Consider the following 27,595-nt stretch of genomic DNA (forward strand, 5'->3'; position numbering starts at 1 on the left):
GTTGAGATTCACTTCAGCATTTATCAAGCCCTAGAAGAATGGTCTTCGAGAGGCCAATAAACATGTACCCGTCTTGAAACTGGATAATATGCACACAGAATATGCACAAAGGTATGACACTATGCACATAGGTACGTTGCCAGGCCTGTAATTTTCAAGAGTCCTTAACCACTCAAACAATTATAACCCCTACTCCAAAGTCTCGGGGAAGTTAAGTCCCTACGGAGAAAACTTCATGTTGAACAGGATCAGGGCAGAGTTTTTTGGGTTTGGACCCACAATAAGAAATATCTCTCTTTCTACTTGTAAGTGTAAAGGACCATCAACTATCAAAATGTTATGTCTTGGCCAAGAGGATATGTGCAAAGTCACCATCCAAGGTTAATTTGTATCAGCTCCACTCTGCTTTCCAAATATGATACACTTTTCAGATTTGTGAACAATTGAAATGTAGGATACTCCTCCCTTAACTGACAGAAAGAGAAAGTTAACTATTAATTGTGTATTGTACTACAGAAAAGAGTTTCAAATTTTAAGCCTATAAACCCAAAAGCTCAACTCTAACCTTTTACGTGCAATTTCTAATACATGTTTCCTACGGATCCCAAAACAGTCTTTTGCTTTTTATTATGGAAAATGTCAAAATAAAAAATTCCAGACTGTTTATCCAGGAGCATATCATATAGCATTCCCTCCCTTGTCATCTAGCAGTCTCTCAGAATGTGCCTCAAAGTTATATATAACCTTTTGGGCAGCCTAGATCTCAAGCTCACATTAATCATTTTTAATACCAGACAAGACTTATCTAGTCAACATTATTTACAGGTCCCAGAAGGCAGAATGACACACCACACAGAGATACAGTTGTAATGTCTACAAAGAACTCCAGAATTCAAATAATCCAGACTAAAAACTATTAAAAAAAAGGTACTATTCTCATATTTGTACTATTTCTAATATAGAAGATAGTTTTAGCAATAAGGTACTAATCTTATACAATTTTATAAAGCTTTATTTCTTATATTGAACTAAGAGACATTCTTAGGGAAAACTCACATGACTTTTCCCTAATGAGACAAAGTTCTCCTAGAATTAGAAATACAGAATTTCCAAGGACCTCTTCCAAACCACTACTTACTACCTACATGTGTTCCACCCTATATGAAAACATTAAAATGAGAGATTCCTTTCATGAGCACATAGAATCAGTTTTGTCCTCATGCCCCATGCTCTCCTTTATCATTCCAATGGGTCTTTATTTAGTCTGAGGTAAGAACAACTTTGTGACATTCCTCATCTCCAAGTCTGCTTTGTCTTTTCCGACTCAGCTTGGGCCCCGCTCCTCAAATCCTTAGCTATTTGAGGCTCTGCAATCCCAAGTCACTCATCAAACACTAAGCACTGCTTTTCTTAAGAGAAACAGTCGAGACAGAAATTATATCTATGAGTCTGCGTTTGTTGAACACCTGTTTGGTTATAGGACTGGAATGGAATCACTAGGCTGTACAAGAGACTTGTGTACTGAGTGGAGAGTTAGAAAATGACCTCTAAATTCCTAAATCATGATTTAAGGTGAAAGGACAGAACTCCAAGTAGTTTTCATAATCCCAGGTAATTAGCTAACAAATGGACAGTTCAAAAGACTCAGTTTTGAGAAGCAAAAACTGCTCTGGGCACATGCAAAGTTCGACCCTGACAGTATAATACTGAATAACACTATCCAAAAATTAAATGAACAAAGACATGCACTCCCCATTATAGAAATGTTCTGAGAGACTGGTCATGCGACAGACTGTTCTAGAAGGGATTCTTGTAGGTTAACCAAACAAAATGTAGGTGACCTCTACATCTCATCTAACTCTAAGACTCTAAAAGATTCTACTGTGGTACCTCATTTAACACAGAAAAATGTGCTCCTTAAAAATAGTAAGACAAGAAAAATCTTGTCCATGAAATCATTTCAATGCATAAGAGAAACTTCTAAAAGAGATCATTTTGTGATTATTTCTGTGAACAATAATTAGTCTAAGTGCATTTCTCTAACTTATTTTTAGTGAAAACTATTTTTAACTGTTGGGGATTGCTTAAAATAAAGTACACCTACGGGGGAACATGATTAACTTCCTTCTGAATAAAGAAAATGACCTATTCTACTATTTGTTCAAAATAAAAACTCCTATCGCACCTCGTAAAAGTATGAAATAAACAGTCATATAAGACACCCCGACAGTTTTTCTCCATTTCTTTGAGCGGAGATGTTCACTGTTGCAAACTAGAACACCAATTTCCTGTAAACTAGCTGTAAGAGATTCAACCTCAATACATTTCTTAACTGGAAGACTCTCCACCTGATACTCTGTTACTAGTAAGGCAGCGAGTTAAACAGCTAGGTAATAGAAGTTTTTTCAAATATATACCAATACAATACTATGGAGATGGTTGAACCTTGCCTATGTATTAAGTTCTCAAGTCAGATAATGAGGCAAACGTCAGGAACAGCTGAGATTACCCTTGAAAATCTCACAGGCAGATGCCTCACAAGAGATTAGCACATGATCACAAAGTCCAGCTCGGCTGGTGTTTTCTAAATGTTGGACCCGATTTCTCCAGCTGACCATCAGATTATGCGATTGGTTTACATGTTATTTTAAACACATGAATCATACTCAGCACAGAACCACTCACATTTCCTACGTCACCTCACGTGAAGTGGAGGTTCAGAGGGAACACTACGTTTAATAACTTATCTCTCTACTCTTCCCTCACCATTCCTAGTGCATGTAATTGAAATTATATAATGTAAACAGCTGTATAGTATAATTCTGCTGTAATAGTAATAGTACTAGTAGTAATAGTACTAGAAGCAGCTATGGCAGAATTTGTCCAATACAATCCAGCATTTCTTCCAGAATAATACATTTTAATGATTACTTCTTAGGGAAAAAAAAAAGAGTCCATTTCCCAGATTCCATTACAGCTTTTAGCTGTTCTTACCAATGAGTGAGCAAGAGCGCTATGTGCACCTTGTAATAGTTCACCAGTCTAAAAGAAACATACTTGCTCCGGTCTTCCTCCCTCCCCACTTACTGAAGAGGAAGGCAAAGAAATGGCAGTGACCAGCTAGGACATACAGAGGAGGACATCATGCCAGGCTGGGTGGAAGGAATCTGAGTCCTTGACTGACATCAGAGGGCACAGCTGCCCTGCCAACCTACACCTATGGATAAATAAAGTTAAAGTTCTACCTGATTCAAACCACTCACTGTACTTTGAATTTTCTTTGATAGTATTAGGTTGGTGCAAAAGTAATTGCGATTTTCACAACTATTAACCTTTTAAACCGCAATTACTTTTGCACCAACCTAATACAATTTAGCCTACCCCCTAAAACTAATATAGTAGCAAACTTTACAAAGGCTATATTATTATCTCATTTAGTCATCACGGTAACTTTCTGACATATGTAGACAGTATTAGTATCCCATTTTTAGAGATGAAGGAAGAGAAATTTAGAGAAACTAAATAGCTTAGCCAACTTCAAATGACTAGAAAGTGATAAGGCCAATAGTGAAACCAAATGTCTGTCTCCAATGTCTATACCAATAGGCACTGTGCTTACACTGGCTCTCCAATATAAATCAGACTGATTGGACACTGTAAAGTATTACAATTGCAATGATTTCTACTGATGTAGTAACTACAGGAAAATTCTCAAAACTCTTTTAAGGTTTTAGTAGAGAGGTTCAGCCAAAAACACGTGATTCATAATCAAAAGATTATGTAATGTGTAAAACTGATGATATTAAAGAAAATGACGTGTAGTACCAATATATGACTGTTACCAAAAAATCATTTACCTCTAAATGTTGGCTTTAGAATTAGATATACAATGCTGGATCTAGAATGGATCTCAAAGATCATCTACTCTAATGTCCTTATTTTACAGATGATGAAATAAAAAACCTAAAAGAAGTTATGTAAATGACTTGAAAAAGTTAATTATCAAAACAAAATGTCTTTGGTTTTATTAATGATTATAAGTGGAATTATTTAACATTCAGATGTAGGTAACTTTTTAGAAAAATCCACTCATGATAGTTAATTTTGTATGGACTGAAAACATGCTTATTTTACTTAATATAAATATTTTATGGAGAAAGGCTCACTTTGTAAATAAGCAACTGACAGTGGCTAAGCAATACCACAAGTTGTATATTTTATATTAAACGGTATGTTTGCGGGCTTCAACGAAACACTGGACTTCATAGCTTTAAAGTTGATTTAAAAATCTAACTCTAAAAATTCATGACCTGGGAAATTAACTTCTGTCCTCTAACAAAGGAAACAGTCTTGCAGTCAAATGAAAACAGAAAAGAAGCTAGTCAAGCTGCGTAAATCTACGACTTAGAAAGTTATTTTAGGTAGAAGGACTAGTATCTTCAGATGGACAGAGGTCATATTTGTCCTGTTCATAATTATATCCTATCAGAATGCTTGGCACATGGTGGACACTTAGGAGTTGTTGGGTGAATAGTCAGGGATCCTGCTAACTACTTTTGAAATAAACAAAAGTGACAAAACAAAACACCCTTCTTTAAGATAGGAAAAATAAATTTTGCCTAAAAGAACATGGAGGATCCATACTGGTAATGTAGGAATTGTACAAATATTCAATGCAAAATATTTTTTCCAGGAAGGAAAATATAAAAAGAATAAGGAGGGTGACTGCTGCTTCCAGCCTTGACAGAGTAAATGGTGACTTACCTACCACCCAGCTGACTTAAAGGCAAATATGCTCTAATGAATAAACAGATGAAGAATCTCAGAAAGTAATTAAATCAACAAGGAACCTAATATAAATTCTATAATTTAAAACGACAGTATTTTAAATAGAAATCCACTATGTGAAGAAAACAGCAGAAGAAAGGACCAGTGAACTTGGTGTCATGTGTGACACTATAAAAAATCTAATACACATATAACTGTAGTCCCAAAAGGGGATGCGAAAGAGAAGCAGGCAGAAAAGTATATGGAAGTAATGGCCCAAATTGGAGAAAATGAACAGACTAAACTACAGATCTAAGAAGCCCATTGAACACAAAGAGAAAGAGAAGTCTTGAAAGCAAACAGAGAAAAATGACACATTTCATAGAGGAAAGCAAGAGTATGTATGATGGCTAACTTTTCATCAAAAACAATGGAAGCCGTAAGACAGAACTTGAAAGTATGGAAAGGAAAAAAAAATGTCGCCCCAGAAATTTTATAGTCAGCAACAATTATCCTTCAAAAATGAAGGAGAAATAAGGAAAATTTCAATTAAATGAAAACAATTCAGCTACGGGAGCCCTCATTACAAGAAAAGCTAAAGGAATTCTTCAGGCTGAAGGGAAAAGGCCTGCAGAATTTCCACCTATATTAGATGGAAACTCTAACATATGAAGAATTTATATATATTACTCTAATAAATAAAGAAGACTAGAAATAGAAAATATTTAAATAAATACAAAGGACTATAATTTTTCTTCTAATTTCTTTAAAAGACATGATTATTTAAAGCAAAAATTTATAATTGCATTATGTAGTTAATTATGTAAATGGTGTAATATGACAACAGCAGCATGAAGAACGTAAGAATAAATGCACTACACTGTTATAAGATTCTTAAATTTTACACAATGTAGTAAATATTAATTCTAAGTGGACCGTGATACACTAAGGACACATTATGTAATCCCTAAACCACAACTCAAAAAAACTTATAAATTATATGTATAATTTTCTTTCAAAAATAGAGAAGGAGAGAATACTGCACAACTCATTTTATGAAGCCAGCATAACTCTGATGCCAAAGTTTGGGCAGTTTGACCTTAAAACTTCTTTATGTTTGTCTATTCATCCAACAAATATTTATTAATATGTACCTTGTTCTAGGTCTTTGGCTTCTCTAGCAAAAGAGAAGGCTTTCTGTGGCTATTTCTTGCCAACTTTCCTCTTCCACTATGAGGTAATCATCAATTACTGAGATTGATTTTGTTACTAGTTATCAGTTTCTCAGATAATTTTTCTCAAGTCAGGCATTCCTGGCTTGAAAGAACTCCAAATCTCCTCTTTTGAAACAATCAAGAGGAACCAGTGAACTTCTGTTAAGGCTCCATGGGACACAGACCAAGTCTTGAAATTCTTCCTATCACCTAAGGCTCTAATGGCAACAGACAATCTGGGCTTAATCTCAGCTGTGCTTAAATAACATGCTTCTGTGTGTGACCTTCGGCAAATTAATTTCTCAAAGCTTCTATTTCCTCTTCTGTAAAATAGGGATAATGGTGGCACCTGAAATGAAGCTATCATCCTAAAGCATTTAGCACAACATCTGCCATATAAGTGGTCAACAGCTATGATTATCAGTACCCTTGGGTTTTTACTTTGATTTTTCCTTTTAACAAAATCCTGTAATTCTTCTCCTTACATTTGAATTAAATATGCAACCATACCACAACTATTTGTTATCTACCAATATGCTGTCCCTTTCTTTGTGCTACTAGAACAGGCAGCATTAAGTAAATACAGAAAAGAAGGAAGAAGAAGGAGGGATAGAGAGAGGTAGGTGGGCTACTTTTAACAGTACCATGTTTCATAAAAGGTATATCTGAATAAAAATTTTAAAACAAATTAACCTTGTAGGCAGGGAACAAATGTAATTTGTAAAATTATTCATCACAGGATTCCTTTTTAGATATGAAAAGAAGGATACACTATTAATGATTTATTAAAATTCAATTTACCGGAAATTTTTAAGAACTATCTACTCCATCAAGGTAGGTACACTCACCACTGTCTGAAAATGTTTCCCAATCTATCTTCAAGTGAGGGCTCTACAACATCAGCATGATATTCCCCTCTCTACAAACATAATAATGGCAGTCTGCTTGAGGGGAAACAGACAATTCAAAAGAAACGTAAAGAAGATCTTCCAACAAAGGGAAGAGGATTCTTTCTAGTTTTCCTTTTCAGGTATTATACTTATCACCTCTACCGTAACAGATCAATTAACCCAGTAATACTAAGTTCTAGACATTGCTCGGGAAAAAGAAGGTACAGAACACTCCCAGGAAATACAGCCTATTTAAGATAAAAGGTGCACACACACCACTCCATTTTTAAAGAAGGCACTGCTGATCCACAGCAAGAGAAAAGGATGGAAACCTTTACAGTCTGAACTGGAATCCTACAGGAAGTCTCCCGCTCAGGATCAGAGGGAGACGTACTAAGAGCAGTATGCACTGACTTTGCAGAGAATATCTATCTAGCTGTGCTAAGACTCTACTACACAGTTTGCATGCACTTTTACTTTACAGATGTTGTTAACCTGGCCCACAGATAGCAAATCACTTTATTCCTAAATTCTGTGGCTACTGGGAAGAATTAAATAAGGCACAACAGTATCACAAGTTTAAAAAACAGTTTATCTAACTCTTAATTTTTGTCATTGTCTTGTAAAATAAATGGAAATGCGAAATAAAATGGAAAATAAATGGAAATACAAAGTCTTCAATCTGAATCTTTAGATTTGTGTATTTTACTATATGTAAACCATGCCTCAATGAAGGAAAAGCAAAAAAAAAAATATGTGGAAAAAATTCAATTTTTAAATATCTCTTCATTATTTTACTCCAGGACATAAATTATTTTTAACTCTCTCGTTTTTGCATATCCCCCTTTAACTTCTAATGCACCTCTTAAATAACAGGAAGAACTTACATCTAACGTTTGACAAAATCTGACTCTAACAAAGTAAAAATCAACAGCTTGGGCCACTTTGGTAGAGATCTCCTTCTCTGGTGTGTAACTTACCACAGGAAACGTGAGCCAGGTTGCCACAAGGCGGTTGTTGATCCAGCGATACCAAGATGGGTTTACAAACATCAAAGGTAAAAAGGGACCCATCATGAAAATGCTTCCAAAAAAGCTGCCCCAAAACAGACTGAGTATAAAGTAAATCCCTTTCCATGACACCATGATTCTGAAAGATATTAAAAAAGGGATATATTTTGTTACTATACATGTAATTGCCCAAATTCAATTTCAGAATGATGCATATAATAATCTTTAATTATAGGGCTCCAGAAAAGGTACTGATAAAGGATATAAAAACTTGAATACCATAGATGTGACCCTCTTACATGTCCTACAGGTCTAACAAGCTGTCACTACATTAGAAATTAATACAGATATTAATATGTCTGACCTCCCAAAATAAAGTTGTCTTGTTCACGAAGACTTTGTTTTTTATCTGTTTATTAGTATTAACATAAACCTGTGTATTTTCTTTTCCAGGATGTCATCCAACAGAAAAATCTTAAAATATTCCAAAGGTTTTTATGTATTACTATAAAAATTCTTAATGAACTAAGAACTGCAGAATAGCTTCCTAAGGGTGACTATGCTTAAAAGTGATGACAAGTTTACAGAGTGCACCAAGAAAAGATTTTTAATCAAGAAATGGTAATCATTTACATTAGAATCTGAAATATCTTTAGTCAATGGGGCTTAAACTGGCTCTTTATGAGCTGAAAGGTTAAAAAGTAGTCAGACTCTTCACTCTCTTTCCTAAACTATTTACCAAAGGATTACACTCAGCATTCCATATCCACGGGTTCTATCTACATCTGCAGATTCAACCACGGACTGAATATATTTGGGGGGGAAATGGTATCTTGTTGCTGATGTAGTTGTACTACGTAGTTAGGTCTATGACGGGTTGCGTCTGTACTGAAAATGTACAGACTTTTTTTTCCTGTTATTATTGCCTTATATGAGTATGACAACTATTTACATAGAATTTACATTGTATTTAGTATTGTAAGTAATCTAGAGATGATTGAAAGCATACAGGAGGATGTGCGTGGTTCTATGCAAACACTATGGCGTTTTATATAAGGGACTTGAGCCTCCTCGGATTCTGGTACCCATGGGGGACTGGTTCTCAGACCTCTACAAATACCAAGGGATGACTGTACTTTTGGGAGTCCTCATAACCAGAAGAACATGATATTGATGTTTTAAAACAAACTGTTGGAAACACAATCTAAAATGAATAATCAAACATTTGATTTTACAACCTAAACTATATTAGCACAAAAATATGGTTTACCTTGGGATAATAAAACTATTAGAAACCTTAAAACTACAAAAAACAATAATGGCCTTAAAATTTATATACTAAAAAAAGGTAGTCCAGTGAGCAAGACCTCCGATTACTTAAAAAGAATCACAACAGGAAATAAAATTTCAAATGTCATGGTGCTTTAAAAAAATATCAGACAAACAGCAAAACAGGTCAAATCCCTTACCGGCACAGAATCAAGTTTACCTAGATAATGAGTATATTATTAAATACTACCAATACTTGACAGCGTGTGTACAAAATCCTTCGAAGTACAAACAATAAATATCTGCTAAGAACTGGGTTTTTTGCTAAACTCTAGATCTGAACCTCTAAGAAGTGAGGTGCGGGCATGAGAGCAGAGAAAAAGTCCACTGGGGAGCAGAGTCAAGCAATATGTTCATACAGGACCCAGAATGGTATATGTGTTATTTATTACATATCCTCAGCTTTGATTTCTCTGAGGCTCAGGCCCTCCTCTTTGTATTAAAAGACATAACGCAACTTCTCTCCAGTTTTTCATTTAACTTAAAGCTTTTCTTAATAGGAAATAAAAAGGTTCCAAATCCAAAATTCTCAACCCCTACTTCCTTTTATACCCCACCAAAAAAATTCCTGCCACGCTGCTACTCCTTGAAAACCCTGTAACTACATTTTTCTCTCTGTTTGTTTCTGCCAATTAGCCATCAGGTAGCGTTATGTTTAGACACACCCCTAAACTCCCTGATGAGCTGCACTTCACGATATATTCATATATAACTGCTCCCCACCCCCATGTCAAAGGCTCAAACATGCTTCTTCCTCACTTAACCAAACTATTAATATCTCGCGTTTGATGTGATTATAAGAAAAAAGGTATAGTTATAATCAAATAAAATGTTTTTATTTTACAGCGATGAAGCTGAGTACCAAAGAATAAGTTGACTTTTCTAAATCCACAAAACCAGTGAGTAGCCTCAAATCTTTTGTGCCTTCTGCTGTCTCCTGCAAAGGGGCTCAGCACCAGAGAACTGAGTCAACTTTTAAACATGTATTTAAACATAGACCAAGAGATTTAAAGGGATGTGTCACTTGACTATACTGGGATTAGTTAGACCAAGTCTAATCAAAAATGATTTTCCATCCTGCTACTGTTTCTTCCCTGTCCTCTCAATCATTTGTTCAATGATTCAATAAATGTACAAGGAGATTCCTACTGTGTGCCACTGCGCTAGTCATTTGGGGATACAACAGTGACTGTGACAGACACAGTAAGCTCTCCCAAATCTAATGGTCCCTCCATCTCCTCCTTATGAACTCCTCCCTGGTCCTACATTTCATCTAGCCCCATTCCATAACTTCTTCCAAGTCTCAAGGGTTGGATAGACAAACTTGGCTAGGAATTATGCTAGCTACACATTTATTTACAATATCTAAAATTAATTTTAAAATCTGGCAATATCAAGTGCTGGTGAGGAAGCAGGGCAATCAGAACTCACACTGCTGGGAGGGGTGGATGCAAAATGGCACACTACTGTGGAAAAGTTTGGGCATTTTCTTCAAATGTTAACTGTACACTTACCCAGCAATCCCACTACTGAATATCCAGGGCAAATGAACACTCACGTTGACACAAAAAGCTGTACAAAATTGTTTACAGCAGCACTATTCATAATTGCCCCAAACTAAAAACAGCCCACATGTTGGTCAGGGGGTGAATGGGTTATCAAATTGCAGTATATCCACAGCATGGAATACAACTCAGTAATACAGACAAACAACTGATAATACGCAGTCACTTGGGTTAGTCTCAAATGCATTATGCTGAATGAGGGAGGGAGGGAGGCGGGACTCGAAAGGTATGATTTCATTTTTACTGTATGATCTCATTTGTATGACATTCTGGAAAAGGCAAAACTCTAAGAGAGGGAAACACAGCAGTGGGGTTGCCAAAGGTTAGGGGTGAGGAGAAGGTGTGATGGGGCAGTACAAGGGAAGTTTGGGGGCTAAGGAAATTGTTCTGTTTCCTGATTGCAGTGACGGTTACAAGACTATGCATGTGTTGAAACTCACAGAACATACATTTAAAAAGTGATTTGTTTTCTGTATATAGATTAAAAAATAAGTTTTAAAAATATGCTTTTCAGAATATGCCAGGTTCTGTTTCATATATTTTACAAAATATCGGAAATATATTTTATGCACATGTGAACTTGTTTAACACTCCCAATAATCCCATAGTGAAAATAATTTCATTACCCCACCTTTTATATATAAGGCTCCTGAGGCACCAGATGGTTCAATAGCTCCAGATTATACAGCTAGTAAATGGCAGAGCTGAGATCTGAACCCAAGTAGTGTGGTATCACAGTCCATGCTCAGTCTAAAGTGCTACACTATGCTTCTTTTTCAAGAATACATGACTTCTATAATTAAATGCACTTTAAAACAATTTGTCTATAAAATAAAGATGTCACAATCCTCAACCAAATTTTTAATACCTCTTACAAAAATCATTCCAAATTTTAGAAGTTCCCAGAAACAATCTGAGGAAACCTGACGCCTCTCTTACCTTAACATTCCCTAGCACCCAACAACGTATAGCACACAAAAAACCCTGAGGCGGCCAAAGGCGAGGGTCCCGGCTTCTGCTGGAAGAAATTCTGGTTACATAACAGGTAAATTAAACATCTAATCTTTTAAAATCCATTAAAATAAAAAATAAAGGCCACAGCACCGAGAATTACAGACAACTGCAATTTAATATTCCTTGTATAATACTTATGGTATTCTCCATAAAAAAGCCATTTGGAAAAGGAATAATCATAGTTTTAAAATGGCATATCCATTTTATTGCCCAAAACCAATACAGAATACTAAACCGTTGATCCTCTCAAAAAGTTAGGCCTATTTCCGTGTAACCCAAGACCTTTATCCTATAAAACCACTTTCCCTTCAATGAGTTAATAAGATCTTCTTACCCCACTAACTGCCTAGCTCATAATGTGATTCTGATTCCAGTGCTTGCCAATGTTGTCTAATTATCTGCAGTTCAAAAATGATTGCATTACCAAACAAAGGCAAAATAGAGCACAGGAACCAAAACAAAGCCCACTCTTACTCAGTTGCATACATTATTCCTAAACTATGACAATGTGGGAGGATACTCTTGACAAGGTCTCAAGGAATCCATGGGGAATGCCTATAGTTGCTTGCTCAGTAAGGAAAACACACTGTACTTCATAAAATCGCTTTAGTTATTTTATTCACATAATTCAAATGTTAACTAGTATTTCTCTCATATGCTAATAGTGAAGCTCAGTATGCCAAGAAATTACTGCAATTCAGTGTGATACGTGCTGTAATAGAGGTGTAACAGAGGTATGCAACAGGTGTTTAATAGATAAAAGTGAGGCTAGATGAACTCTGCTAAAAGGGATTAAAGAAGACATTAGACTCTTGGAGGATGAGAGTTTGGGGGAGGGGAGAGATTATTCCAGGCAGTAACATAAAACATGCAGAGTCACAGAAATTTGAAACAGCATGATGTAAGCAGGGAACTGTAACTCATTAGATAGTAACGGAGTATAGGATACACCCTGGGGAGCTGCAGGAAATCACAAGGGCACGCATCCTAGGGACAGTGCACACAAACAGGCCAGGACAGCCATGTTAAAGGTGACACCTTTAGCATCCCACCATGGCTGGGAAAAAACCTAAGGCATATGACTCGTGCTTTAGAATAAATGTTAACAGCAATACGGTACAGGCAGTCTTCGGCAACAGTCGCCACGGTTTCCAGCTTTCCAGCACTTGGACGGAACCTGGCACTCGTCCCCCATCTGGGCTAGCTGCTCGGATCCAGTCCTCCGTCACCTCCTCACAGCACCCTCAGACAGCCCCAATGCCCCGGCCACCGGTCCGTCACTGCAAAGCCACGCAGCTGCCTCTCCTTAGCCACCCGCCATGATGACGTGTCCTTCTCGCAGGTGTACCAGAACTACCACCAGGACCCGGAGGCCATGGCCACCATCAACCACCAGATCAACCTGGAGCTCTACACCTCCCACCTCCACCTCTCCATTTCTTTACTACTTTGACCCTGAAGGTGTGGCTTTGAAGAACTTTGCCAAACACTTTTTTTCATCAATCGCATGAGGAAAAGGAAGATGCTGAAAAAATAATGAAGCTGCAGAACCAGTGAGGGGGCTCTTCCTTCAGGATATCAAGAAACCCAACGGTGACGACTGGCAGAATGGGCTGAATGCAATGGAATGTGCATTACACTTGGGGAAAAGTGAATCAGTCCCTACTGGAATTGCACAAACTAGCCACTGACTCACTGAGACTCATTACTGAATGAACAGGTGAAACCCATCAAAGAATTGGGTGACTATGTTACCACCTTGTGCAAGATGGGTGGGCCCCGAATCTGGCATGGCAGAATATCTCTTTGACAAGCACACCCTGAGAGTCCATGATGAAAACTAAAGCCTTTGGCCAGCTTCCAATAGCCACAGGGGTGACTACCCTGGTCACCAAAGCAGTACATGCATGTTGGGGTTCCTTTATCTTTTCTGTAAGTTGTACCAAATCATGTACTCATGTTCTTTCATTTGTATCATTCCTTCAAATAATTTGGTACCCCTCCAGAAAAAGTAGTCATATGGTACATAGAAGCATGCACTCAATCAATATATAGATTAGTTTTATTAAGAGTCTAAGAGCAATCCGCTTCTCTATCCTGTAAAATAGTGCACGGGAAATGTGGCAACAATCCCAGCACTGACGGATGCTGGTGTCAGAGAGGTCCGTGAACCAGGCTCACACGACCCAGCTCCACCACTCGACGGCCTGACGATCACGACCACAGCACTTTAACCCGGATGCTTACAGGTGAGGAAGCTGGGAAAACACTCTCAAAGGCCTATCCTTCTTGGCTGCCTTTGGAGCACCTACTATTTGCCAGGTACTTTACGGAAGGCTCTTGATATTTGCATATTTAACACCCACATACTCAACTACCCATGAACAACCCAAAGGTCCCTGACATGTAAGCAAGCTGCAATTTTGCTGAAACTCAAAGTTGAAATTTGAATACTTTAAGGCTGGTGTCAAACAAAACCCACAAGTCATTAGGTAGTAATAATTTGGCCAACTGTCCAGTATCCTAATCTCAACAGGCCTTTATTCTGCTCTACTTACCTCCTATGCATTCAGTGGAGGAAGCGATATGCCACAGTGGAACTGTAAATTTAAGACTGTAAAAGGATCCTACCAATACCTGCAGAGTCCTGCCAGATGCCATGACTGTGGTGAGCTCTTGACTGTGGTTTTCCAAGACTCATTTACACATGAACTTGCCCACTACCTTCCCCAGAAAAGGCTCTAGTCACCTCTGGGAAGCTGAGATCAGACTATCACGCAGAGACTGTACTTCTAGGAGTCTTCATCTTAGTGGCAGTGTTACATTATGCTTAACTTCTCAACTTTTCAAAAAAGTTTTCATAAATATACTGTTTCGGTATACATACATCCACGGTAAAAAATTAAAGAAAAATAATGAGCAACATAAAAGGATAATAGTTCTCATGATGGGGAGACATAGGTGGCTTCTAGGGTACTGGCAATATTCTATTTCTTAAGGATGGTGGCTACTTTTTTTAAATGAAACTTTTTATTACTATTAAATTATTTAATAAAAATAATATTCTCAATGAGATTGAGAGAAAATTGTTTTTTTTCAGAGATGACAAATTCAACAGCAAATAAAATATACAATAAAAGTAGTGAATAAAAGTTGGGATATTGAAGTAAAACCTAATTATTTAGTTTTTTTTTCCAATTACAGTTGACATTCAATATTATTTTATATTAGTTTTAGGTGTTTAGCATAGAGGTTAGACATTTATATAATTTACAAAGTGACCCTCCCAATTAGTCTAGTACCCACCTGTACTATAGTCTAGTACAATATTATAATATTACTGACTAGATTCCCTGTGCTGTACTTTATATCCCCATGACTATTTTGTAACTACTAATTCATATTTCTTAATCCCTTCACCTTTTTCACCCAGTTCTCCAAACCCCCTCTCATCTGGCAACCATCAGTTTATTTTCTGCATCTATAAGTCATTTCTGCTTTGTTCATTTATTTTGTTTTTGGATTGCATATACATGAGATCATATGGTATTTGTCTTTCTCTGTCTGCCTTATTTCACTTAGTATCATACCCTCTAGGTCCATCCATGTTGTCACAAATGGTATAAGATTTCATTCTTTTTTATGGCCAAGTAATATTCCACTGCATAGTATATGTACTACATCTTCTTTATCCAATTGTCTATTGATGGGCACTTAGGTTGCTTCCGTATACTGGCTATTGTAAATAATGCTGCACCAACAATGACTTTTAAAATATTCTATCAATGGCTAAACTTAGATATTTTTGCCAATCCGCACACATAACATATGTCATACACTGTCCTAATTATATGATACATTAGCAAAAACAAAAACGTTTTTAGTGATTACCATCCTTGGCGGAAACAGGGAAGTAACAGAGCTTTCACTTTTTAACTCATGTACTTTTACATTACTCTATTTTTTATAAAGAATAAGCACATTACATTACCATTAAAAATATTTTAATTATAAACATTTTAAGACCACATTAATAAATCCAGGTTAGAATTATCTCTCTTTGTTATAATCCCTGGTCAAATACTCTACCAGAAAAAACAATCCTTGGGAATCAGTTGAGACCAATGAGACAAGTTTATAATTTTTCCAAGACTACTTCCAAAATAAGCATGTTGATCATGATTCAAGTGACAAAACAAATACATAAAATGAAAGTGTGAAAACTAATGTCAATTATTGCATATATATGCATATGTAATAATTACTGCAAAATAATCACTTAGCAATAAAAATAAAAATGTCTTACCAGATAGCTAAAACAATTACAGCCAGATTATTGAGATTACACTGTGAAAGAATTTAACTGTGTTCATTATTTAAATAATTTAAGCCAAACACTTTTTATGCACTACTCTTTGTAATCTAGATGAATAGTTCAACCCAAACACAATCATACTGATTTAGTTTTTTCACAAACATAAGTAAAATATTTATGAACTAATTACACTGATACACTTTTAAATCCTTGAATGCATGTTAATTTGCATGACCTGATTCTGATGAATACTGCTGCATTTTTTGGAATTTAGAAACATAAACACATCTGTCTCACCTGATGGTATGCTCCTTTTTCCCCCAATGAGAATTTAATTTGTTTTCTTTTCAATTCTCAAGACAGTGGCTCGTAGCTAAATTTAACATTCAATTCCAGAAGCAAAGATGATGGTTATTAATATATCTTTCTCTTCATTACAATCTTTTATTGTTATTCTTATTAGCATTATCACATCTTTTTATTGTAAATCACTTGAAATTTTAGGAAGCAATTTATTAAAAATAAATTGAAAAGAATGTCACCATTAGTGACTTATTCATCTTTACTTGCTTTAAATTAAAAAAAAGTCTCTCCTAAAGCATAAGGTCAGGAAATCACTAAATATTTTATATTAGAATTTACGTTCAAGATATTCTGAAGACAAAAAAGTATACTCCTTTAATAAGCAAAACACCAAAAGAAACAAACAAAAATAAGCCAAAAATACAGAACTTAACATACCTTTCTGTATCAATTAAGGATTCATAAGATAGGCAGGGGAAGCTGAAAAGATAAGGTGTAAAGTTTGCTCTGTCACGTTTACCTGTTTGGGAAAATGGCGCAAACAGTAACAAAAAAAGGGACAAACTAGACAATTTCATACTTCCTGAAGCAGCACAAGAGAATAACACTTTCCGAGATACTAAAAGAAGGTCCAAGGTAAGCAGGCATTCTAAGTTACAGAGCACTTAGACAAAAATGAAATCAGTTTAACAATTCTGATTGAAAAAAAACCAAGATAGTTAAAGAGCAGAATAGGGTCAAACCTCAGATCTACCCAAACTAAGCAAAAAGAACTTTCAACAATCAACTGGATTTCAGTAAACAAGTCTGTTAACTCCTGGGGTAAGAGGGTTCACTCTGGAGTTCTTAGAACTGCATAAGGACATCTAGGGTTGTATAAAAATGACATTACTTATCTTTTGAAGTTTAGTGAGAGAAGAAATTATCTGTACAAATAGAGTTCTCTAAACACTGATGCAATTCTTTTACTTAAAATGTATTCAGAAGTTAATACACAGAAGAAGAAAGTATATACTTAGAAATGATTCTATTTATCTAAAGTTCAAAACCAGAGGAACTAATTTATAATGTGAGAAGTATCTTGGGTATCCTGGGAGGGGTGGGGGGTAGTACCTAGAAGGAGCACTAGGGATAGAAGGGCTTAGAGAATGCTGTGTTTGATTTGGATTTGGTTACACACGGTGTATACTTTCTAAAAATTCACTGAACTGTATACTTCGTGTTTTATGCACTTTTCTATATGTATCTTATATTTCAACAATATTTACCAAAAAGTTATACTATATAATAATTTAAACTGAATACTTTATAACTAATCCAATTTGATATATGCAATTTATAGGAAGAAAATACAAATGGTGAATAAACATAAGAAAATGTTCAACCTCATTATTTTCAGGAAAATTAAAATTAAAACAAAACACCATTTTTTCCTCATAGATTGGCAAAAATGTCTCTTTTGTCTTTGATATTCTAAAAATCATTTGTTGGCATCTTTGCCACAGCTGGAGGCAGTACAAACTTGAGAGGGCAAACTGATAAGTAGCTCTTATAATTGTGAATATGCCTACCATTATGGATTCCTTCTAAGTATCTATCCTAGGGAAATACTCAACTGCAAGTATAAAGATGTTTCATCGCAGCATTGTCTATAACAAAACAAATTAGAAACATAAATGTCCATTAGTGGAGGAAGGGCTAAATAAATAGTTGTACATTCAACATCATGAAACACTACATAGTGGCTGCAAAGAATGAGGTCAAGCTATATTTTCTAAAATGAACAACTCTCCACGACATGTTGCTAAGTGAAAAAGAGAAGAATACCATTTTTGGAAGGAGGGAACCACATACCCTCACCCCAGTAAAAAAAAAAAAAGAACCCTGTGCTATATGGTTTACACAGATAAATGCAAGTACACATAGAGCTATGCAGGAAGGTTCACGCCGATGTTATTATGACCACCTCTATGAAGGTGGAATAGGCTGTGACTACGGATGGTGGTCAAAGAGGAACAGACCTTTACGTGGTGTTTTAAAAAGAGAACATTTCCATTTGATACTTACATAGCAAAACGGAAAGAAGGAAGGGACAAAGGGAGAGGGAAAAGGAGGAGGCGAAAAGGACGCTAAGCGTAGCCAAAATAAATCCGCTTGCCAGTAATGCCAGTTATGCCTATTTTTCCACGATCCCATGATCAAAGTTAAAAGGATTAAATGTTGAGATAGAAATAACCCATAACTCATGGCCAAATTACTGTTGCCATACAAAGTAAATTTTTACGAATTAAAAACCACTGAAAACATAAATTGAGATAGGAATGACAAAGTACCCTAAGTAAAATACAGCACACTGGCACCCCCACCCTCAAGGATCCTTGGCCTAAAAAAGGTCACTTAAAACCATCATTCAATTTACTTTAGAGCATTTACCTCTATTAACTTGAAGCTTAAGTTCGCGTTTTGCTTTTCCCTTCATGAGACACAGAGCTGGCCAGTAAAATGTATAATTAAAGAACGAAGTGATGGAGGTACACAGACTGTCAGAAAGCAAACAAAGAGCTTACTGAAACACTTCCTATATGGAATGAGCCCAAGGAATATATAGTCTCATATGGTAAATAAAGTTCTAGCAAAAAAAAAAAAACAAACCCCAATTATTTAAAAAGTTAGCAAAAACAGAATGTTCATTTCTGACTATATTCCTGTCTACTTTAGTTAAAAGCATATTCTTAAAGAGAGAGAAAAGGGGGAAAGTTAAAGTATCTGTGTAAATTTACCAAGTTGTTTCAACTATTTCACTCAAACAGAGAACTACCAATTAGTCATTCCACAGTCATATAATTACAACTCATATAATATTTGCACTATTAAACACTAACCATCTTCAGCCACAAAGAGTAACAGTCTTTACCCTCCTGGCTCATATCATCCAGGTGAAGAGAGAAGAACAAATTTGAAAAGAAAAGAGGGAGAGGGAAGCAATATGAGGTATGATCAAAAACTTTAGCTGCGCTGTCATAGCTGCCTCAATGTCCTGAATCGATGCAAAATGTTTAGCTTTCATGGTCATTTCGACTTTGGGGAAGAGCCAGAAGTCGCACGGTGCCAGATCCGCTGACTAAGGTGGATGAGGACCGTAATGTTTTTATTTGACAGAAATTGTCATATGCCAGAAATGATGTGTGACACGAAGCCTTTCCTTTCTGATCAACAAATACAGTGAATGCTGCTGCCGAGTGCCATCCAACCGAAAGGCAGGGATCTTCAATATGGGAAGCGGTGTGTCAAACCTTAGTAATACTGTGTGACAAGTTTCAACTTGTTTGGTGCAATCAGTCAGGTGTAAGCTATGGTTGAGAGAAGGCGTGTTTTAAAGTGTGCCGTAAATCATCTTCCATCATGACAATGCTCTGTGTCACACACTGCTTCTGGTACACAGCAATTTCTGTCAAATTAAAACATTACAGTGTGTCCTCATTCACCTTAGCCACCGGATCTGGCACCATGCAACCTTTGGCTCTTCCCCAAAGTCAAAATGATTCAGGACATCAAGGCAGCCATGACAGTGCAACTAAAGAGACTCATGAAAGAGGACGTCCAGAACTGCTTCAGAAAGTGGCAAGAACGATGGATAAGTGTGTTTGAAGCGTGGGGAGTATTTTGAGGGGGATTAATGGCAATGTGTCTTTTACTATAATAATTTTTTTTATTTAAACATTCATCGTATTGTTTAATCACACCTCGTACGTGGAAGCATATATTAAGTGTCAAATTCATGAAAAATCTGTATGTGCGACAATTTGTAAAATCTAAGAAGTCTAGAGCTAGAATTGAGATCACTGGGCTTTAAACATCTTTGGTTTCACAGATGAGTCTCTCATTATACCAATGAAGAAAGTGAGGAGCTCTCTTAAGTTAAGAAAACTTAAGGGACCTGACTTGCGCTCACAGTGACCCAGCCAATGACGACAGAGCTAGGCTAAGCCCTCCTATCTCTAGTTACCAGCCCAGCGCTCTTTCCATTAGACAGGGATCACTAATGGCTAAGACAATGAACCAAAACATTCAGAGGAATTAAGGTGCAAACAAGGCCTGGGCCTGGAGGAAGAACAGTACTCAGACAAGCTAGGACAAAAGAGAAAAATACATTGTTCTTTATGGTGCACACTGTACGGTGATTGGTTAATCACAAGGAAGTTTTCCCAAAATCTCAAGATTTCTGTTGGATTTTGCTTTTTCCAAATTGTTTCCAACAATATGAATTATTAACAGCAAGTATTTTTTTAATGAAAATGTAACCAATTTTTTTTCTGTGTAAATGGCAAGCACACTCACTATATTTCAAGTATTTCCTGTTATTACACAAGGTTTCCTTGTAAGATATAAAACTTAAAACCACATACGCCCACACTAAGTGGAACACTACTATATGGAACCATTTCAGAAAGACTGGTTAGTATATCTATTATACCTCTTCCCTGTTATTCAAGACTAACTTCCTTGTTCAAATTACTTATTATAGTCCTCCAAATGTTAAATATAGAGTACAATATAACCCAGCAATTCCACTCCTAGATATACATACCTAAGTAAATGAAAATATATGTCCACTCAAAAACAAACACAAATGTTCACAGCAGCACCATTCATAATAGTCAAAAAGTGGAAACAACCCAAAGTGGTATAGCCATCAGTGGATATCATTCAACAAAAAAAGGATATATGCTATAACATAGATGGACTATGAAAACATTAAGTGAAAGAAGCCAGTCACAAAAGTTCACATATTGTATGATTTCATCTATATAAAATTTCCATAACAGACAAATCTATAGAGACAGAAAGTAGATTAGTGGTTCCCCAGTGGTGGAAGTTGGTGGAATAGGGGTGATTGCTAACGAGTCTGAAGTTTGGGGGTAAAAACTAAACGTTCTAAAGTTAGATAGTGGTGATGGATACACATGTCTTTAAACAATCTAAAACCATTGCCTTGTACACTTTAAATGGGTGAATTGTATGGTATGTGAATTATATCTCAAAACAAAAACTGTGAATTAGCTGGGAGATTACCAAGACATGAATAACTCTAACTAACTCTACACTGGAGGTTATGAATGCCGAAGGAAGAGAAATTATAAGGATATCTTCCGCCTCAGAAATTAAAAACAAGAGTATATACAAGCCAGAGGAAAAAAGGGGACATAGTGAAATCACTGAACAGAAAAAAGCCTAGACAGACATACATCAAAATGTTACCAGTGGCTGTCTGAATAGTGAGTTGGGTATTTTTCCAAATTGTGTACAAAAAGTATTATTTTTACATAATGAAAATAATTCCAACAACATTTATTTCAAAGGGAAAAATCAGGAGCCAGGACTCCTTATATTAAGGGATTGGATAGGGTCCATCACTAATATATCATTGAGGGTAGAGTAAACCACTAATGAGAAGTATGAAACGTGAATTATAAAATAGTAAGATACTGGTACCATGTTTTCCATATATAAGAGTTGATATTCTAACATCAATAATTCTTTTCCTAACACAAATCACTGCTATTCACTGGAAGGCATAAAATACCACTATTTCAGTGGAGCATGTAACAAGTAATTTGACTGGAGAAGGAACAAAATGTTTTTCTTCCTATTAAAATTCGCAAAATGTATTCTTCATATTAAAATTCGCCAAAACAACACAAACTGATCGCATTATTTCTAAATTCTATACTTATGTTATCACCTTTAATAAGACATTTTTAAAGTTACAGAGTAATATAAAGTGAATGAAAACACTATCCTTTGTCAAATAAAATAGTCAACTATCATTCATAGAATTTTTTGCTATTGATACAAGCAAAATGAAACAATACTGTAGAAAGTAAACTGATTTTAAAATGTCTTATTAAACGACCCATTACATTTGTATAGCACACCTGCCAGACTATAAGAGAAAGGGGACATCCGTGGTCCAGGCAAAATAACAAAAAACGAAAAAACAAAAAACACCAAAATAGTATCACAGTGATAGGTACCTACGAAAATGAATTGTACAGATGAAGAAATGTGTTTGTGCCCTAGGTCAGAAAGCCAGAAAAATGGGAACTCTGGAGGTGGCTTGGAACCTACAGGATGTCCCCCAGAGTCATTACACGTGTCCACACATCTACTACCTACACGCTATCCAGAATAAAGGCCCCAAGAAACTCCATTAAGTAACTGGGAGACTGCTCTATGTCAGGGGCAGGGCCAAAGGTTAAAGGTACAACGTGCTGTCACTACATCACAAAGCTTCCCTTAGCCAACAGATTAATTCAGAAAGAGTAACCCCAATATATTATCTGTATCTCCATAGCAAGCAGTAAGTCAAGAATACCAGTTAACCACCTCATTTAAAATTGAAAAATGTTTATATAGTTTTTAGAAAAACCACGAGGCAAATAAGTTGTGTACCTACTGACTGCTGTTATAACACCCCTGGATTCATCACCCACTGGGTTCATTCTCCTCTTATAAAGGGTGGCTGCAGAGGCACTAACAAGGGCAGCACAGCAGATTACAAAACCTGGGTTCCCTGTTCCATCCTTACTGATCACACGTGTGTAATTCTGAGAATACCAAGCTCCATTGTCCAACACCCTCTCCTATGTCCTTTCACCTCCCACCCCTTTCTTTAAATATGAAATGAGAAAACTGGGTTAAGATCAGGGTTATAGTACTCCCCTAGGAGCATTTTAGAAATCTGTTGGGTGGCTCTTTGTGTCTTTGTTGTTTGTCGTCTAGCATACTCATACCTCATATTTTATTTTCCTGTATATTACAGTTAGGGAATCACACTGATTTATTTTAATTATGTAGGTAAAAAATTTCATTAACTATAAATTTCATTTCAGGACACTAAAGAGAGTATTACAAAATACTTATTATGAAAAACGGGCTTTGGGTTAGAATTAAAAATTAACTAGAAGATCTCAAAGGTTCTTTCCAGGCCTATAATTTACTGATTCTATTAATATTTTGAACACTAATAATGATAAGGACAGTGAACATGATGATTTGTGGGCAAGGACAAAAAAATACTAAATCTGCTTCTGCACTTGATTAAATAATTAAATTTGTAGAAAAGCAATTCTATCCCATCATCTAGGACATTATTTATCAGAACACTGTGTACTTGTAAAAGGTAAAAATGTAAAAGTCACTATTATAGTAGGAGCTCAGGAATACAAGTTCAAAAAGGAGCTGTGGGATTGGCAAAGATTCAGCCCATCGTCCCAATCATCAATTTCAAAAAAAAACAAAAAACATCACATTTTTATGAAATGGGCATAATGTAAAATGAATCCTGAAATATTAAGATAAAGTTAAATAGATTTGGTGTATTCCCCTCCACCCAAAAACAGAGAAACTGGTAAAACATTTCAAATGGCATTTATCAAAAAATTATTAAAGCAAAATGGTGATACTTTGAGGATCAGCCTTCCCATTCTGGGAACTTGGGGTAAAGAGTAAGGGAGCAGAAAATCCAGATATCAAGAGGACATATTCCCATTCAGTAGGATCCCTTTTGTTTTATTGATGGTTTCCTTTGCTGTTAAATAACTTTTTAATTTGATGTAATCCCACATGTTTATTTTTTCTCTTACTTCCCTTGCCCGAGGAGATATATCAGTAAAAATCTTACTCCAGGTAATGTCTGTAATGTTTCTTCCTATATTTTCTTCTAGGAATTTTATGGTTTCAGATCTTACATTTAAGTCTTTAATCCATTTTGAATTTATTCTTGTATATGGTGTAAGGAAGTGATCCAGCTTCATTTTTTTGGATATGTCTGCCCAGGTTTCCCAGCAACATTTATTGAATAGACTGTCTTTACCCCACCGTAAATTCTTGCTTCCATTGTCGTAGATTAAATGACCATATAGGCATGGATTTATTTTTGGGCTCTCTATTCTGTTCCATTTATTGGTATACACAAATGCAACTAATTTCTGGATATTAATTTTGTATCCTGCTACATTACTAAATTCATGTATTAGCTCTAATAGTTTTTTGGTGGAGTCTTTAGGGTTCTCTGCATATATAGTATCATGTCATCTGCATATAATAACAATTTTACTTCCTCCTTACCAATTTAGATGCCTTTTATTTCTTTTTCTTGTCTGATTGCTGTGGCTAGAACTTCCAGCACTATGTTGAATAGAAGTGGAGAAAGAGGGCAACCTTGCCTTGTTCCTGATCTTAAGGGGAATGGTTTTAGCTTTTCCCCATTGAGTATGATGTTAGCTGTGGGTTTATCATATATGGCCTTTATTATGTTGAGATATGGTCCTTCTATTCCCACTTTCTTAAGGGTTTTTATCATAAATGGCTGCTGGATTTTGTCAAATGCTTTTTCTGCATCTATTGATATGATCATATGATTTTATTTTTCATTTTGTTAATGTGATGTATCATATTACTTGATTTGTGGATGTTGAACCACCCCTGCATACCAGGGATGAATCCCACTTGATCACAGTGTATGATCTTTTTAATGTATTGCTGAATTCTGTTCGCTAATATTTTGTTGAGGATTTTTGCATTTATGTTCATTAGAGATATCGGAGAAGATATTTGCCAATGATACATCCGATAAGGGGTTAATATCCCAAATTTGTAAAAACCTCACTCAACTCAACTCCAAAAAAAAAAAAACAATCCAATTAAAAAATGGACAGAGGACATGAAGACACATTTTTCTACAAAGGACACACAGATGGCAAACAGATATATGAAAAAATGTTCAACCTCACTAATCATTAGAGAAATGCAAATAAAAACAATAATGAGATACCACCTCACCCCAGATCATCAATAAATCAACAAAAACAACTGTTGGTGAGGATGTGGAGAAAAGGGATCCCTCGTGCACTGCTGGTGGGATTGCAGAGTGTGGTGCAGCCACTATTGAAAACAGTATGGAGATATCTCAAAAATCTGAAAATGGAACCACCTTACGACCCAGCAATTCCACTCTTAGGTATCTATCCAGAGAAATCCAAAAGTCTAATTCAAAAAAATTTATGCACCCCTATGTTTATTGCAGCACTATACACAATAGCCAAGACATGGAAACAACAGAAATGCCCATCAGTAGATGACTGGATTAAGAAACTGTGGTACATTTATACAATGGAGTATTACGCAGCCATAAAGACGAATGAAATCTTACGATTTGCAACGATATGGATGGACCTAGAGAACATTATGCTAAGTGAAATAAGTCAGACAGAGAAAGACAAGTACCATATGATCTCACTTATATGTGGAATCTAAAGAATAGAATAAATGAACGAACTAATCAGAAACAGTCTCAGAGACATAGAGGAAAAACTGAGGTTTGCTAGATGGGAGGGGGGTGGGGATGAGGGGAAAGGTGAGGGGATTAGAAAGCACAGTCAGTAACCACAAGATTGCCATGAGGATACGAAAGTCAATTTGGGGAATGTAATCAATAATGTTGTAAAGATTTTGTAGGGTATGCGATGGACACTTGTCTCATTAGGGAGACCACCTCAGGGATGATGTAGATGCCTGTTCACTGCATTGTACAGCTGAAGCTGAAGCTGAACAATAATGAATGTCAACTATAATTTTATATATATATATGTATATATATACATATACACACACACACACACACACACACAGTTACAAGAAGCGGAGTACAGCATTAGGAATGTAGACAGTGGAAATGTAATGGCTCTGTGCGATGTCAGAGGGTAGTGGATGGGGAGAGGAGGTTGTCACAGTGTGAGGGATATAAATGATAAATGTCTAACTATTACATTGATTGCACACCTGAAGCTAACAAAAAAAAGTTTTAAAAAAAAGAGGACATATTCCTTTACCAAGCAATTCCAAAAGTTACCGTAAACCATATTAGTTATAAAATATAATTTTTTTGAATTGATAGAATACCTCCTGTGGGCCAGGCCATAATTACACACACATACACACACGCACACATGTGTACTTATGTTTCTTGATATGATCACACTTGATTGCCATAACAACCCTCCAAGGTAGATTTTATTGTCCAGTTTTTCTTATGAAGAACATGAGGTGAAATAATGCAGAGATTTCCATCAATCAGGACCATATGGAACAAAAGCCTTTCAAAAAGAAGCCTACAAGCCCTGAGTCAGGAGAAAAAAGTCGTTGAAGATTACACCAAGTTGAGTCTGTAAGAAGAATCTGGTTAAGCTACTGACCTAAGACTACGTGTGAAACTACTTTTATTAACTACCCGGTGCCTCTATATGCTAAGTGCTCTCACATATTTATCTTATTTAATATTTCTCATAATTTACCTTTGTTCGTATCATATTTGATAAGATATTTATCTTCTCATAGCCTCCACTAATACAACCATAAAGGAAGAAATGGAAAACAGACCAGTGGTGGCCAGAGGTGAGGGAGAGGATGAGAATATGAAGGCATAGCACAAGTGAGTGTTTTTGGGAAGATGGAATTATTTATTCTGTACCCTAATTATTACGGGGGTGACACAAATTTATACATATTTTAACAGTCACAGATATACACCAAAAAAAAGTCAATTTAAAAATGTTAACTGCATTTCCTTAACAGCATGATACAGAAAATGGTACGTACAGAATATTTCTCCCAGACTTCATTTCCTTTCAATGCCACAGAGCATGTTTTTAGCTCATTGAATAAAATAACTGTAGAAACACTTTAGTCGATAATTCAGTTTTTTACATATATTTTAATGAAACAACTGCAAGCTTATCTTTCTTAAAACATCAGTAAGTTCTCTTGAATAGCATCATTTTTAAAAATCCAGTTTACTGTAACAAATAAAGACTACAAAAGTGCCTTCCAAATTTCTTTGTGAGTTCTGCTACACAAAACTATATTTAAGCTAAGCAATAAGAATTCTCTACTGATAACCATTGCAAAATCAGTAAGGAAGAAGAAGAAATTACTGAGTATCTCCCTCCATAATGTACAAAACATTGCTACTTTCTTCTGAAGCTCTTATCTCACTGGACATTCTCCACCCCTGGGAGGGAGATATCTTTTCCTAATTTACAAAGGAAAAATAAGGGATTCAGCAGGTAAAACAATGCAGCCCACAGTTCCTGGGCTAATGAGATAGTGGAGCCAAGGTAAGCCAGAG

The 27,595-nt window shown here is 36.0% G+C and overlaps 1 protein-coding gene and 1 pseudogene across 9 annotated transcripts in view; one reads left to right on the forward strand and one right to left on the reverse strand.

Moving 5' to 3' along the window:
* LCLAT1 (lysocardiolipin acyltransferase 1) overlaps positions 1 to 27,595 on the reverse strand; it is a 159,342-nt gene that overhangs the window by 97,698 nt on the left and 34,049 nt on the right. For 5 of the 8 annotated variants that reach the window (XM_081067982.1, XM_081067984.1, XM_081067981.1 and 2 more), the window contains one exon: positions 7,852 to 8,020. The exons of 2 other annotated variants lie outside the window; for them this stretch is intronic. In XM_081067982.1, the coding sequence (XP_080924108.1) occupies positions 7,852 to 8,016 (165 nt within the window). In that variant the 5' untranslated portion in view covers positions 8,017 to 8,020. Of the gene's footprint in view, positions 1 to 7,851; positions 8,021 to 11,714; positions 11,791 to 27,595 lie in introns of all 8 variants that reach the window. One more of the 8 variants, XM_081067980.1, reaches the window with a different exon arrangement.
* Positions 12,843 to 13,633, forward strand: LOC308506021 (ferritin heavy chain-like; annotated as a pseudogene). Its single transcript has 2 exons — positions 12,843 to 12,905; positions 12,994 to 13,633. The product of its transcript is annotated as a ferritin heavy chain-like (transcript).

This window comes from Rhinolophus hipposideros (assembly GCF_964194185.1).
Source record: "Rhinolophus hipposideros genome assembly, chromosome: 12".
NCBI classification, from domain to species: domain Eukaryota; kingdom Metazoa; phylum Chordata; class Mammalia; order Chiroptera; family Rhinolophidae; genus Rhinolophus; species Rhinolophus hipposideros.